The sequence below is a fragment of the Kryptolebias marmoratus genome, linkage group LG13 (genome assembly GCF_001649575.2).
Source record: "Kryptolebias marmoratus isolate JLee-2015 linkage group LG13, ASM164957v2, whole genome shotgun sequence".
In the NCBI taxonomy this organism is placed as follows: domain Eukaryota; kingdom Metazoa; phylum Chordata; class Actinopteri; order Cyprinodontiformes; family Rivulidae; genus Kryptolebias; species Kryptolebias marmoratus.
The window spans coordinates 5,856,473-5,872,961 of record NC_051442.1 but is presented as its reverse complement, the minus strand read 5'-3'; the positions used below and the strand labels follow the sequence as shown (position 1 = coordinate 5,872,961).

At 39.4% G+C, this 16,489-nt stretch overlaps 1 protein-coding gene across 5 annotated transcripts in view; it reads left to right on the top strand.

The window, feature by feature from the left end:
• The window catches only part of tcf7 (transcription factor 7), a 69,175-nt gene that overhangs the window by 32,647 nt on the left and 20,039 nt on the right, over positions 1–16,489 (top strand). For all 5 annotated transcript variants that reach the window (XM_017419959.3, XM_017419964.3, XM_017419965.3 and 2 more), the window contains exon 4: positions 7,708–7,834. In XM_017419959.3, coding sequence (XP_017275448.1) covers positions 7,708–7,834 — 127 coding nt within the window. The remainder of the gene's footprint in view (positions 1–7,707; positions 7,835–16,489) is intronic.

Sequence of the window (16,489 nt, the reverse complement as noted above, 5' to 3'; positions counted from 1 at the left end):
CTTTTTAAACATAGCTGCGTTGTTATGGCTGCTTTTGCTTTGATGTAATCCAAACCTCCAACTTGGAGGCTCTCATTTTCGGCTCCTGACTCTGGAGAAGGCAATGACTTCCAGATTAGGGGGAGGGAGGGCGGCTGGTCTCCACTTTAGGACGGACTGCTGGGGTGGGACAGGGCTGTGGGGGGTCCTGGGGTGCAGAGCAGGTTCGAGGGCGGCAATGGTGGAAGTGCACGTTTTTATCGCAACGTGTAAAACAAGAGCAGTGAGCTCGAATGTTTGGTTCAGGCTGCAAAACACGTTTTACAACTTTATCTTTGTGGAACAAACAGTCAACTTTAAATTTCCCACTGTTCAAAACATATTAACCTTTACACATTTGTTTGATAGTAAAGGTTTACAGTGACTGAGTCATTTGGACATTTTTATAAAAGCTCAACATAAATTGAGAATATCTCAAGTTTACAGAAGATTTAAACTACATATTTAAATGTATATTTTCTATGAACATGTATTTTTTAAAACACTGCATATTTTTTGTACTCTGGCAAATAATACTTCAGCCTTTTCTTCTCATCAACATTCCCCCCCCCCCAAAAAAAAGAAAAAAAAAATCATAAATTTTTCTTAGTCATAAAGGAAAGTTTCAGAATGATTCCGCTCAGTTTCAAGTTGTTTTTTCAGACACTTTAGAGACATTATTGTGCCTGATAGGAGTTTGTACACAAGCTAATCTAACATTAACGTGATTTCTGACAGGATTTTCCCTTGGATCAAATAAACAAGACTGTCAGATCTCTAATAAGCACTTTCCACATCATAATCCTCCTCTGCTCAATAATTTTCGCTTTTTTTTTTTACTTCTTCTATCTTCTTTTTTTTTTTGCACTTTCTCTGTATGCAGGTGTGGGGAAATTTTACCACAGACACATGGGTTGGTTTTTTTTTTTTTTTTTTCCACTTCTGTTCACTCATAAACCAAAAACCGTGTGTGTGTGTGTGTGTGTGTGTGTGTGTGTGTTGTTTGTTTTTCGAACAATAAAGAAGCTGACCCTGTCCTGTGACCTCTCAGAGAACAGCACGTCTTCAGTGAACTGAAAAATAAAACGTTTACAGCTACGTTCCTGTTTCTCAGTCAAACTCACCTGTTTTTGGTGTAATGATAAACGGTAAAGCAGTTTTTTGTTTTGTTTTTCATGTTCTCTCATTTCTGATGCTCCGAACTTCACCAGCGGAACATAACTCCAGTTTTTGATGAAACAAATCTGCATCCTTCCTTTTCGAGATGCAAAAAAAGGATTAGTATCAGTGGAAATTAAATTCTAATTTCAATTTAAAATTGCCATATTTTTATATTTATGTATTATTTCAAAAGGAGCTTTTATAGGTGACTGACAGATTGTGAATAAGCTTCACTTTAATAAAAAAGTGGCAAAGTTTTCCTCCTTTGTCCTTAGATTTATCTGCAAATAGTTGTTTTCGTTTGTCATTGACAGACTGTTTATTAGGTGCAATCTTGATTCATTTGATGGCCAAACATGACGGAAAATCTCTTTGTGAGGAAGCTTTTTCTCACTGAACAGTTTGATCGGAGCCACTTTAAAGAACTAGAGAGCCACCGTGAATCGACCCCTAATTCCCAGCGAGTGTTCGTGCCTTTTGTCTGCAGTTTTTGTCGCGCTGCGCTGAGGGTGACTGAAAGGAACGGTGAATGAGTGTTTTTAAATGTGCCATCGTCGTGAAATGCGAGATTAAAGACATTAGGCTCAAAAGCACTCCGAGGCAAGGGAGAGGACGCTTTAATTTCCTTTTCAAATATTAAAAGAGACGGGATCTACTGAGAGTGTCATCTGGAAACTAAAGAATATATTAAAGGTGTTTTATCAGAGTACGGCCTCCTGAATTAAGGTGCGTTCGCGCGCACGCTCCTGATCAGGCGCTATGTGAAATGCATATGTACGTGTGCGCGCAAGGGTCAAGGTGGAAGGGCGTCGTAACAAACAAGTGATGTCTGAAATCCCATTAACTCTTGTATTGAGCCGCAGATTTCTGTTCAAATGGAGTGAAGATAAAAGGCAGAAACAATATGCTGATAAATCAAAGGCCTTTCAAGTGAAATGAGTCTACAGAGACGCGGAGAGCTACGTTTATGATTTCCTGACGCACTTTAAAAAGGTGTTGATGTCTAATTGTAATTTTTAAAGTAATTGCTTCTTTGAAGTAATTAAATCTTTGATGTAATCAACAAATGGGAGCCGTTGTTATTCAGGCTGCTGCTGTTGGCGTCTGATGGGGACGGTCTTTGTGCGCGTGGCTGCTTGATGTTGGCAGAAATTAGAAAACATCGTCCCCGATCGCCCCACCAGCTGTGAAAACCCGGTGAGCGATTTTTGGGTTGAAAAGACATCTAAATTACATCTAAGCTGTCTGTAGACAGAAATGCTAAACCTGAGCTGAACTTGACATGTAGAATTTACACTACGAGACAAAAAGTGCGACGAGCAGCCGCTCACTACCCGGGGTTCAGACTCGAGCTCTTTAAGGTGGTATGTCTCACTGGGCTGACCTAAACTTGACTCGAAATATCAAGAAAATACTCAGAGTTTCAGTTCCAGTCTCACTGAAACCTGAGCGTTCAGTAAGCTGGGTGGTTGGGTTTTGCATGGTCAGTTATTGAAAATCGTGGCGTCTTTTTTTTTGTGCACCGCTTGAAATACTGTATTTTAGGCCGTGCACATTATTTTGTTGCCCACATCCCACCCACCTCAGCTTGCTTTGCACCCTCCTTGACAGCACCCCCCCACTTTTAGGATTTAATCCACCGGGATACGGTTTTAAAATGGAGATCGTAAGATTTAGACCAGTTTTTAAAGAATTCTTTGCCATGTTTTCTGTCAGAGAAGAAGGGCACGAGTTGGAGTCCCCTGTGACAAAACTGAGGAGAAACTGTGAAACATTTGAAGAGGTATTCAAATTTTCCAAACACGTTCAAAATTCAAGCAACATAATTGCAAGCCTCTGCGACTCGAGCATGAAATCGAGGACCCCTGTGAGCGCCGGCAGCCATTGTGGAGGCTCCATCATCGTGAATGCTGTCCAGGTTGTCGCCAGCAGTCGCAGCCCAGTCAGATCCTACATTTAGCTTTTCAGCACATCTCTTATTCCACCGAGCTAACCCCTGATAATGATTCACTGTGACTATATATGATCCTTTAACTTGTTTAATTTGCATTTCAGAATCGGTCACTAATGATTATCTTTTTTTTTTCTTGTTTTTACAAATACAAATTTAAATTTGTTACTCTAATGATTTTTGCATCTTACACATTGTCAGCTGTTTGTGTAGCATGTTATTTTAGTTTTAGGGACTCCTTGGGTGGATATTTTTGGCACTAATTGAGAGTTTTGACTAGATTCGGCGATGCAGATGCATCTATTGCTCTCCAGGAAAGCACCGCCGCTGTTGCTTAAGAGAAAAACCCACCGAAGAAAGAAACAGCTGCAGGATCTGCGACACCTTAAGCTGCAACAACAGTCGGCACAGACAAAAGCAGGGTCAGGAGTGTGAAGGAATGTAAGACCCATTGTCTATTTTCAGGTAAAATCAGAAAGGATGGAGCTGATTATGTGCATTTCATCCCAACACTTCTGACAGAACACTTTCTGTTTTTTTTGTTAAACAAGTCAAGTTTGGGTCGCCCACAGTTAAAACCCCGACATTTACTATTGATTTGTGCCATGAATTTTTACCCCCATGATTTATGTCGGCTTTCAAAGGGTGGGTAATTCATCTGCTGGAAATTAAAGGGCGAACGAAATGTTCCTTCATCTCGCTGTGTGTGTGTCGGTGTGTGTGTACCTGAACATGTGTGAAGTTTGACTTTTTTTATCTAAAAACGTGAAGGTATATGATTAATAGATTCTGTAAGTGTTACTCAATCTTTCGCATGTGTGACCCACACGTGCATGCAGGAACTCGTCCGCTGCAATAAAAAGTAATTCTGTGTAAGTTGTGTGTGTATGTGGGGGGGTTAAAGGAGGGGGATTTTTTTTTTTTTTTTTTTTTTTTCTTAAACACAGAGGGGTTGATAATTATGGGTTAAATGAGTGCTCTCAGTCAGCCTCTCTTAGTGTTGGTTAAAAAAAAGAAAAAAGCAAAGCATGGTTAGAGCCACTTCAAGGCCGACTAATTACCCCCGAGGAAGAGAGGAAACATAAATGGACGATTTTGTGGCTATAATGTTACAGCGAAACGGCTACACCGACCTCAGCACGTGAAACGGAGCCACAGCAGATGTGTGTGTTTGCATCCATTTGTGAAAAATGTGCCAAAAAAGCTGAATGTGTGTACATGTCTGTACATGCAAAAAGAAAAAAAAATAAAACATTAAACTCATTCATATTCTGTTTGTGGCACTCTGAATAGTGACAATGTCGTATTAAGATTCATTTTCTTCATTAGCATTAAGCTTTTTTCTTTGTCTTTTATTGTGGTTTTGACTCATTTTAATGTCTTGAAACCTTTACACATGCTTTCTGCTGATCTTAGTTTGTCAGTTTTGGGATTTTCCCTTCAAAATGTCAGTGATGGTGCAGAAAATCTATATTTCTTTTGTTTCTTTTTCATGAATAGAGACAACAAGAATCAACAAGAATGACAAGCATAAAAAAAACAAATCATTAAGTCAACACGCAGTTTAGGCTTGGGCAGGTGAGCAAATATGTCAGCCAACAGAGTCCATGTGCAATTTGTTTTTGTTTTGTTTTTTAAGGATGGTATTTACGGTAATAGTGCTCAGAACAGACCAATGTGATTTATTTCTTTTAATTAGCTAAAATTGATCATATTCAAAATGACAACTGACAAGATACAGAAATATTTGTCTTAAAAGAAATGGGGAGTGCCTGATCCACTTCTTTAAAAACAAAAAACCCATAAAGACAGGTGCACTAACATATCGCCTGTCGTAGGTTATTAGACTGATGGTAGCCAATCAAACACAGCCTATTGCTCAACCCTAATGTAATCTATTTAAATAACTGAAAGGATGTTCTGGCATCACTTTTAACCTTATCTAGAGTACAGTAAGGTGTTACTATGACAACAACTTCCTAACTTCGTTGCCTTTGCTTCTACCTCAAAAGATGAGGAACAAACTATTCTGTCAGAAACTTTTTTATCTTTTTTTATCTTCTTTAAACCAGAATACATCCTTTTTTCCCCCCCTCTTCTGGGCAGATTATTATGAATGCAGACCAGCTCGTCAAATCCTCACAACCTCCTCCACCCTTCTCCCGCTCTACCTGCTCCCCTGCGCCTCACACCTCCTACACTCCGGCTCTCCGGCACAAGAGGCAGCGAGTTTTGTTTTCAAGTGTCTCAACATTAAAAAGCGGTCGAACGTTTTGATCTTGGCTCCAACGTTAGTCGTATGGCATACACATGAGGGTCCGTTTCTGCGTTTGTGTGTTTGGTCGGAGTAAGACTTTAAGATGCTGATGGACACAAATAGAGCTGTTGAAAGTGTGTGTGTTAATGTGGAGTGCAGCGTGTGGAAGCTCTGCCTTTAAGTGATAAGGTATTCACTTTGTAACTCAGCAGGAGGCCTAGCAGGTTGTACCAGATCTACCCCCTCTGTAGTGCTGATGTTATATACACACACGTGCGCGCACACACACATTAATGCAAATGGACCTACACGCTCTCACACATCTGCCCATCTCACGTTAGAAAAAGAGCTTTCCCGAGAAATGTTCATATATATTTAAAAATCAACATCTTTTCCCATCTTTGAGGGAGAGAATACTGCTCAAGCTTCCAATCCCTCACAAAAACACTCACGAAGAAATATCCGTGTTTATAGTTCTCCAGAAACAATGGAAAGCCCAGTCCATGCATGCAACACACACACACAATCACGCAGCCAAGCTCAAACTTTGTTTAAGCCTGAACGGTTAGCTGCGTCCAACTCTCCAAACCGCTGCGACATATCGTGTGTCGGCCACCATGCCGAGAGCATTAGCAATAACTGGATTTCACATAAGTTATTGAAAACCATTTGTAAACAGAAACATGAAAGCAAACAAGCTCGCACGCAGCCTCACTTGATCATCAAAGACTTATCGATCAAATGGTTCTCCTCCTTCTCCCTGCTCCACGGAAAAGCAACATGAGCAAAGTACAGCTCATCTGTTTTGTTCCAAAGCAAGCTTAAAATGTCCAGTTTTTTTTTTTTTTCCTTTCTTTTGGTCTTGTCCGTGTGTCTGTGCGCACTTTGACTCACTTCTGTATCTGCAAGCAAATGCAAAAGTCCATGCGTGTGCGGTTACTGCAGAAGATAATTCTAATGCGCTTTAATTTTAAGGTCCTGATTTTCACCTCAGGGATAAATGAAGTTAGGAGATTAACCATCTCAGCTTATCTGTCTTAGATTTTGTTCTTCTGAGTCGTTTTCATTTCTGTCTCCTTTCGTCAAGCAACATTGTTTTTAAAGTCTAATATTCTTTAGCTATCTAAATCAATTTGCCAAGCATTGTTAGTAATTGCTATTATTAGCTAACTTTGGGATTATGTAGAAGTAGACAGTCTGACAATAAAAGTGGTCAACTTAGATTTTTTGGGGGGGGCAGAAAGTTTAATTAAATGTGTGGATAAATTAACTGGTACCCTTCTACAATAATTAAAAAAACACAGCAGATGTGAGTAAAATAAAGCTCCAGTTTTGTCTAATTAGTCCCAGAAACTTCTGCATCACGTGCCTTAGCCTTGGAGTTCAACTTGATTGGTTTTGGATGGTTTCATCACTATCCGTCTGATCAACCTGGGGTCGCATTTCCTCTTGCGTCCACGTCCTGGGAGGTCGGCTTCAGTCCCATGACCTTTATACTTTTTATTAATATTACCAGCTGAGGTCAGAGGAACATGAAGCAGCCTGGAGATGGTCCTGTAGCGTTTACCTTTAACACGGAGATCTATAATCGTCTTTCTGAGCTCTTTGTTCTCTCTGATCCATGTTCGGCGAAGTCAACACGGCCATATTTATCTACCCCAGTTCCCTTTAGATGAGCTGAATGTCAGATGAAAAGCTTGAAGGCTCCTGTGATACTAATTTAGTCTAAGGGTACCAAGAGATCTGTCGATACTATTTTAGCATATCTTTGTAAAAACAAACAATATGTCATTTCTTTTCACATTGTTTTTATGTTTACTAGGTGCGCAGATATACATTCAAATGCTTTGTTTTTATCTGAATGACTTCTCACGAGAAATAAAGCGTTGTTTCAATGAGCTGTGAGGGAGCCAGCAGATTTATCTGCATCCGTATTTAAAGCATAAATCGCCAAGCATGCGTCCTGCATGATTTTATTCCTGTTTTTCATTTACATTTTGGGAAATGAGCCCCTCAAATGTGGAAAAACAAAACTGTTGACCCAGCTGGCAGTTCAGAACTTTTAAGTGTTGACAAAGTATCTCTCAAACCAAATTCAACCATCTGTTTGCAGTTTTTCTTCATGGTCGTACAGAAACAAAAAAACGATGCTACATTTCAAGTGTTTAAACCCTAATCTAAAAGTTTTATAAATTATAAAACAGCCACTTGTTCAAGCCATCCAGCCTCTTGTTATTTTAACTTTATTGAAATGGAAAATTCATACAAAAAAAAAACGATATTTTCATTCATTCTTGTGTTGTTTTGTCTCCTCCAACAGTCCAACAAAGTGTCAGTGGTGCAGCAGTCTCACGGGATGCACCCGCTGACCTCCCTGCTGCCCTACAGCAACGACCACTTCAGCCCGAGTCCTCCACACCTGCCCACAGACATGAGCCAGAAGACAGGTGAGAGCAAACACGCGGGCAGAAACAAACTCTGGACGCACGAATGAAAAACTACGAAATAAGGAGCCGTCAATACTGACGTTAAAGTCTGTGATAAATTTAGGAGGTTTGTCTCTCACACACAGATGCACAAATAAACACAGACTTGTTAGACAGTGACTAAACGTTTGCTGAAAAACCTCACTCGCTCACTCACACACACCCTGTCTGTGTTTATCACGTACGATTCACCACATCTGCAAAGACAGATATGAAATATCAGCCATTTTCTAAGATATGCACACACAAGGAATGCATTATAGCAAACGTATTATTTTCATATTCATGTCCAGCGTCTCATATATGGACACACACACACACACTTGGCTGTGTGTGTACTCGCCAGCATCGGCTCTGTCTGCCTGTGGCGGTCCCACAGCGACACTGAAGTGGCCTCCTCCTCTGAAGGCACCGCTAACCGCACACTCTCTCACACACACACACACACACAAAGATGGAAACAATTAGGGTGACAATCGCACAAGCCATCACAGCAGCTCACACAAGGTTCTCCTTAGCAAACTTTTCATCCAAACACACACTGTGCTCTGTTTGGGAGTCACAAACAAACACTCCCTGACACTACTGGAGTTTTACCTCGCTGGGGGCGGAGCTTAAAGTGCAGCGGACGTCTGCCCTTACAGTTTCCTTAACTTGAACTATATCAACCACTGGGTTGTTACTTTTGCTTTAATTTGTGATTGATCCCCTATTTTTTTATTATTATCTTATATTCCTCCTGAGCACATTTTTATGACACATCATCTCCTTGACGTAACAGTTTCAAAGCCCAATCTTCTTAAATTTACATTTGTCGCTCCTTAATATTTATAGTTGGGTTGTAATACTCAATCTAAAATTAGTAGTGGACATCATGAACTGCGTAAAGAAATAGACATAACCACTGGGATGCCACCTTAACACTCAAAATTAGCATTTACACGTCTGAGCCGACCATAATTAAGTAAACCTGATTAGACGAAAGCACTTTTATTAAGGGCATCATATGTCAGCTGAGAACATAAAGTATCTACTCGGGTCGATTCTGGGACAGTTTGCTGATTCGTGCCACCAGTTCATCCCACATGCCTTCTTCTGGGTGTTTTTGTGGATGTAAATAAAAGCGAACGTGGACTTTTACATGTCTGAATGTAGGAGCCCTGGAACTGTAAGGATATTTTTATTGATTTTTTGTACAATTTATGGTAAAACTGCTTTGCTTTTCAGTGCGGATCACTGTGGATAGTATGTAGTTGTGTAAATGATGATGATTTGCTGGAGAACTTCTTGTCCCCTACTAGTTTGCGGGAACGTCGTCTTGAATGAAATTGGTTCATGATGCAAAAATCTGGTTGGGGACCACCGAGCTAAAACACAGCAAACGTCCACAACAGAAAAGTGCTTTCTGAAGTCTTTTCAGCTTTTAATGTGCAAACAGAAGCAGGAACAATGTGTGAACACTGGTTTGATCTGAAAGCCTATCTGCACTGGCTTCACATCTTTCATGCACAATCTGTGGACAGTTTTTAGTGTCTTTTCATTTGCTTTTTAACCTGCCAGGTTTTGTAACGGGGGCTAGCTAGCGTACGGCTAAATGTGTAAGCCGAACATCCATCTTTGCGTCTTTAACAGTTGGAAAAGCTGAAAAGTTCTGCGGAAAATTGTGGAAAATCTGTCGCTGCAAAGCCAAAACTTACTGGACGTTTTTATGAGGCCATTTCAACTGTAAAACTCTTATTTTTCTCAGCAGCGGCATCATTTATTAAAGACGAAAAGAGAAGAGGGGGAAAAAAATGGCATGGTGGCAAGTGACTAATTGAGGGAATCTGCATGCATTTTCAGAGAAGTGAAACTAAAACGTAACTGTTGTGTATTCGATCTTATTGTGAGGCTTCTGTGTAGCAGAAGATCTATGAAACATTCCAGCAGAAATTAGTAAATTAGTAAATATTCTACATAGTTTTGCATCGTTTAGTGAACATTGTAGCATCAGAGACTTGTTGATTTTTATAAATTCGCAAGAAATCTGACAGAAAAGTATTGAACAAATGGGGGGAAAAAAATGGGTCACGGGGTGTTTATGTATACAGGTTATCGAACGCTAGACACCCAGTACAACCGTAGGTGCTTCTAGCAAAAAAGCAAAGTGCAGACAGAAACTCTCAGTCATAGTTTAGATGAAGGGAATACTGTGAAACTACAGCCCAGATAGGGTGATGTGAAATTCATAACTTTATAGTTTTACATCTGGAGCTTCGAGATTCAATACATCTGAGGTTTCTGCATTTGAATAAGGTCATTTAAATATTCTGACAGTGTTGATGACAAAGGGAGTACTTTTTTCAGAGAAAGAAAATAGAAATGAGAAAAAGACGCGAGATGAATGAGAGCACTGTATCGCTGTGATTAGATAGTAAACCAAGAGACTTTGGCAGTCTCCTGGAAATCCCCTTTTTCCTCCAAACACATGCTCCTTGTCTGGTCTAGACTGTGTGTGTGTGTGTGCGTGTGTATGTGTGTGTGTCCTGACTCGAAATCTGTGACTCAGCTCTTAATGACAGACTGAACCACCTGCTTCTACCTCACACAAACACACTTTCAACACCTGGCTGCTGCATCCAACTTTGCTTCAGACATCTCACCGGAATTATGGCCACGTTTTCCACTGAGGAACATCAGGAAGTAATCACGAACACACACACACACACCTTACCTCATACCTGTCTTCCGTCAGCTGATCACAGGTATGAGTTACCTCATCTGTGAGGTCTTTTTTTTCCAACACACCTTTTGTGTTCCCGTTCATCGTTGAGTTCATCGTGGATTAATTTAAGTCTTTTTGACGAATATTCAGAGGATTATAGTTGAAATAAGGAGATGATGGGAGGAATTTCTTCACCTTTAAACAATTCAAGTAGAACGGAAATTGCAACACAGTAGATTTCAGAGGTAATTGAAAATCAGTGTGTTTTAAATTTAACTCATCAAGACTTGATTTTTCTATTTTTACTCATTGCAATGAAAGCAAACTGAGCTCATTTATAAACTGTAAAATGTTAACAGGGACCCAGTTTTTAAAATATATCTAAAAAATAGCTTTAAATCGTATGAATACCAAATCCAGGTACTTCTGCCATTCTTTGTTGGAAATGTTTTGCACCACTTGTGCAAAATCTGTTTTCCTTTTTAGCCTCTGTAATTCTTTAGTTTTGTTCAACCAGTCAATTCGATTCAATTCAGTTGATTTATATAGATCCAGTTCACCTCAATAGTAATCTCAGGGCAGTATACAACAACAAGTTCGAATCATTAATCCAAAAAGTCTTGTTTAGATGTTTGTCTGAATAAAAACAACACATCAAAGTTTAAGATTTCATTTAGTTTTCAAATCCATTCTGATAAAAGCAATCAGCTGAAAAAACTCATCAGTGGAAGTTTAGGTTTTTGTTGGCATTATTGGTGTTTAAACCAGACAGTGCAACATGCATATATTTAGGTTAAGCTGTATTTTTCTTATTTTTGTGGATCAAACATTTGCTGAGCAGTCTGAATCTGACTTGAGTCGTGTGTTTTTTTGTTTTTATATGAACTCTGAATCAGAGTTTTGTCTGTCAGCATGCTTTTCCTCATTTTATGAGAGTTTTTGGGTGAAAACGCCAAGAACTTAATCGACGCTTCTCACTTATTTGGCAATAGTTCATAGAAGAAAAATACATTTTTGGCATTTGCTCTTGTGAGGCAGTCGAGCACCATTTATAATTTCTGCATCCTAGAAAGAAAACCAATATTTAAATTGACTTTTTATGAGGATTTTGAACCTGTGATGGACTTGCAACCTGTCCAGAGTGGACCCCACCTGGTTTGGGTGCATTACATTGTGGAGTCAGCCCAATTCAAAATGGCCGCCACAGCTACCCTAACCTTAGCAAACACAAAAATGTCTAAAAGTCAGCCAATCTTACAGATATTTGAAGTGGTAGCAGTTGAAATAGAGATATAAAAATAGTTGCTTGTGGACCTTTTAGTTGGATTTGTTAATGAATCCTCAGCAGTTATATTTAAGCAATTCGGTTCTGAAATTTAAGCTTTTTTTTCTAATGGAGGAAACAAACTGAAACTTCAAGCAAGCAGCAGCGCTCTGCTGAAGTACAGCACGCTACATATAACTAGGTGTTCACGCTGCGTCTGCTAACGTGTGCCGTAACACATACAGATCTACGAAGAGGGTGCAGACATGTATCACTTCTGCTTTTTCACTCTGTGTTTTATAATTTATTGACCGGCCAACAGTCATAATCGGAATAAAAAAAAAAAAAATGTGACAGCGTTTAATCGAGCGGTGCGCAGCTCAGGCTTTAAAATCACACGTGGTGTTTTGGTTGACTGCAGACACGACTGAAATGACTGAACTGACCAGCTGGGTTACAGAGCAGCAAACACAACATGGCAGCAGGGTCATCGCCGCCTCGCAGAATCAGTCTCCTGTCTGCTGTCTGTAATCTGTGATCGGCAGAGGACCGAAAACTTCAGCTGCCTTTACTTTAATCAACTGAAAACATCAACTGAGAATAGGAAATTGTGGTTTTATTTAAAATGTTTGACAAAAAATGCCTTAAAAATAAGATTTTTTGAAAGAAAAATTCGATATATATTGTATATTTCCTTTAAATATTTATGAAAGTCTTTGATAAATATGTTGTTTTGATATTAAGTCAAGGTGTTAAACAATTACAAGCCAATTTATAGTCCATTACTTTGCTGTTACCTGCTGTGGCTAGATTAGAAGAAAAATAAACAAACCAGGAGGTAACGATTAAATTCTTCGATACAAAAACATCAGTATCTTTGCATTCTTGTCTTTGTCACTGTAAGTTTTAAGGTTTTTAGCTAGATCAGAGAGGGCTGAGGATGTAAAGTTGGGTTTACAGTTTTGGTGTCTCCATTTCAATATGTTGAAATGCCCTGCAGCTCAATTTAAACCTTTTGTATCCTCTAAGTTTATGCAAACACATAGATTGGTTAATAACTCGATTACTGACAACAACGCAGGTGACAGAATAAAATCCCCTGCCTGACATGTGAGCTAAAGGGGAAACTCTGGGTTTATTTAGTTAAAATATTACTAAAATGTAGTCACATTTTTATGCTGCACTGAAAACAGACAGTGGGTGGTGATGGAAACGGCGCAGGAAGTCAGCCGTGCAGTCAGAATACAGCGAGAGCTGGAGCTAACGTAGAATAAAGGAAGTTTAAACGGAGGGGGGGAAAAAAATGTTAAATTTAAGGAGAATTCTAAGAAAAATCTGCGAATCTGCAGGAAGCCAGAGATGCTTTCATGGGAACGTTCTTTTGGCTGCCGCCCACAGGATGGCGGGAAGACAGAAAACTGGAAATCACGGCTCCGACTTCCCTTTAGAGTTTTTTACGAAGTGATGTGCGACGAATAAAATCACAAACCTGCACCTTTCATGAAGAGATACTTCCAAGGAATCCATAATCATCGCCCGCTGCCTTTTATGCCAGAGTTTTGCACAAAATGGACTTGAAAAAAACACAGACTTGTAGTCATTTTGGTCAAACCTCTTAAACATCTTTATGTGCAAACTCAGGATAACAGGAGCTCTCCAGAGATGGGCTCAGAATATACAGACGGTTGTGGATCTGCTGCTAACACACTAAATTTAGCTCAATATCTTTAAAATCGACTGAGTTATAGACACTTCTGCTTAGCTGTGGCAGCCATCTTGAATCAGGTTGACTCCAATCTTTTGTAGATCTTCATTGAGTGAACGAGTTTGTCCATTCGTTCATGAAGATGTGGTCTTTTTGTGAGTTTATCAGTAAATTTGGGTGTTTTGCAATTTCCTATTGTTTAATTGTTGATCTTAAGAATTTAAAAAACATTTATCTTACTAATCATAAACCCCATTAATTACTTTCAGCTTGTCAAAGAAATAAGATATTCATTCTCAATATTTAAATTTCTTTTTCATGCCCTTATTATGTACTTTATTATTCTGTTAGTTTGCGAGAACTGCTCTTAAAAAACACAAACAAGATACAAAGTCAAGACGAGTCGGAAAAAACATACGAGGAGTACATATGAAATGGTTGAATTTGAAGAAGTGTGACAGTCTTTAAAAACCTCTAAATAGGGCCCCGATCAGCTACTTCTGCTTCTGTTTTCTTTTATGTGTGCAGATCTGAATTAATAGCACAAGTGTAATTCACTTCTTTTAAAAACAAATCACGAGAAGTGAAACCGTGTGTTAGAAATGAATTGCGCTGAATAAAAAACAGACTAAATAGACAAGTCATCATAGTCGCGACTTTTTACCTGATAGGTTTACGGGGTAAAACGTTGACTTTTATTATTACTGCAACTTTTGATCTTGTAAAAAAAAAGTGACTTTTTTTTTGTGCATCTGAGTAAAAGTTGTTTCCACCCTTACTGTAAGAAAACACTACAAAGTTTCTTCTGGTCTTGGACTCTTTTATGTACACCACATGGGCCGATTGTCAAGTCATTTAAAGGCTCAGAAGGTACAGCGCTTTCACTTTCAGTGGTTATAACCACCGCAGCGCATTATCGGCGCAGGAATACTATTTTCAGCTGCTCGACTCTCAGTTTAACAAGCACGCGTTCTAATACCGAGCTTCACGCCGAGTCAGGTTGACTCAGACTGTGCCTCTTTGATCTGTTTCCCGAGACGCCGACTTGGAGAGCGTGAGATAGTTGCAGCGGTTGTTATTAGATGGCCACTTTAAAAGGGGCATTCCAAAGAAAACTACCCCCATTATTTTCCCCTTCAGGTTTCCCAACAGCAGAGAGGGCCGCCGCTGAGGGAGAAACGTGACTTACAGAAACCTGCGCCGCGTTTCCGGCGCTGCTGAGTGCGACTGGTTTCGATGTTAGCTGGACAGTGATTGTACGGAAAAAAAAAAAGGGATGTCGAGTTCATCACCCTGACGTCACTAGAGGTGTTCGCTGGTGATGTTATTGTTTGTTTTTCTGAACAAACTCGGTCTGATCTGATCTGATGCGCCTGTCAATTCTAAATTTGAAAAAGTCGATTCGGTTTTGTTTGCGTAAAGTTTTAATAATCGCTAGTGGCCAGAATTAGGCTGAAAGAAAAGCCCTTGTCCTGGTAAGGAGCAGAAAAGTTTATTTTTATCCCTTGTCACTATGAAAGGCGGGGGATCATGTAGTTGCTCATGAAGAACTGGACCGATTTTATAAAATCCTCAAAACCAATCATTGGATGGACATCTACAGCTAAGTCAAGATGGCCGTCACAGCTAATTACCATTAGAAAACACAAAAATAGCTGATGTGGTAGTAGCTGGGAGTCATCTACGACGCACACTCCGAGTGCCAAGAGATCACCTCCGATCTTTGATTAAAACTTTGGTTTCCAACGTTCGGAGCGATAAACATTCCTCAGGAAACGCTGCTTTCTTTGTCTCAACTTTTTACAACAGTAATATTTTTCTGTTTTGCCTAAAATGCTGCAAGTTGCATGAAAAATCGTGAAGAACCACAAAAACCCGAACGCCGTTCGATTGGTTTCTGAGAAGTTTTTTTTTATCTTTTCACAGAGAGGACACGGATGAGTGGAAATCCATTCGGTGAAGAATTAAAATACTTGCTGCTGCGTTTTCAAAAGGAAATGCGAGACAATTGAGTTTGTCGAGATGTTTTCTCTTCAGTATAATCCTCACATCTTATTTGAGCTTCACAGAAAAACAAACCAAATATCTGTTTTCTAACCGTTTCTGTACATTTTCAGCTGGTGACTAATACAGAGATGGGTTTTTTTCTGAGTAAACTTTAATCGTTTTCTTGTCTATAAACACAAAAAAATTGCACTTTTGTCTCAGTTGTGCAAATGATGTTGCACTTTGCAACTCTGTAATCAAAAGTCCCTTTGTTTTTCTGTCCTGCGTGTGTGTGTGTGTGTGTGTTATTGTGTAGTGCTGATTTCACACAGCCTCATCTGTGTTTCCAATAAATGGAATTTACCCTGATTAATTCGTCTATATGAACTGTGTGAACTTGATTCATGCTGTTTAAAAAAAAAACTCCTACGTGTTTTATCTCTGACACATTTACAGCTCAGTGCAAAAGATACAAAATGTTCCTTTATTTGGTTCAGGTTTTTTTGGATTTCTTACTTTGATCACATCTGTAAATAAAATAAAACAAAAGTTTGACCAATTTTCATCTTTTTGGAAACTTTATATCGTTCTGAGCAAGAATTATTCATTTCTTGATTGTGTAATTTATATAAAAGGGTTGGTTATTTCTTTTTCCAAGTTAAAGCCTGTAGTTCATCAAAGGGCACAGAGGGTACGATTATCTGACGTATTAAATTAAACAGTAAACTGTCAATAGATGGCACCTATCCGTTAGAAACGCCTAACAGTGCACAATGTTTGACGTAATCAAGGTGAGGCAGGGGAGAGGATGGGGTAATGTAAGGGGACAGATAATGAAGAAGATGAGAGAGGAACAAAAACAGCAAAGGTCTGTAATGAAGGAGAGGTCAAAGGTAAAAGAAGGGGTGAGAATAAGGAGGGGGGAGCCGGGAGTCTGGACTAAGAGGAGTGACAGAA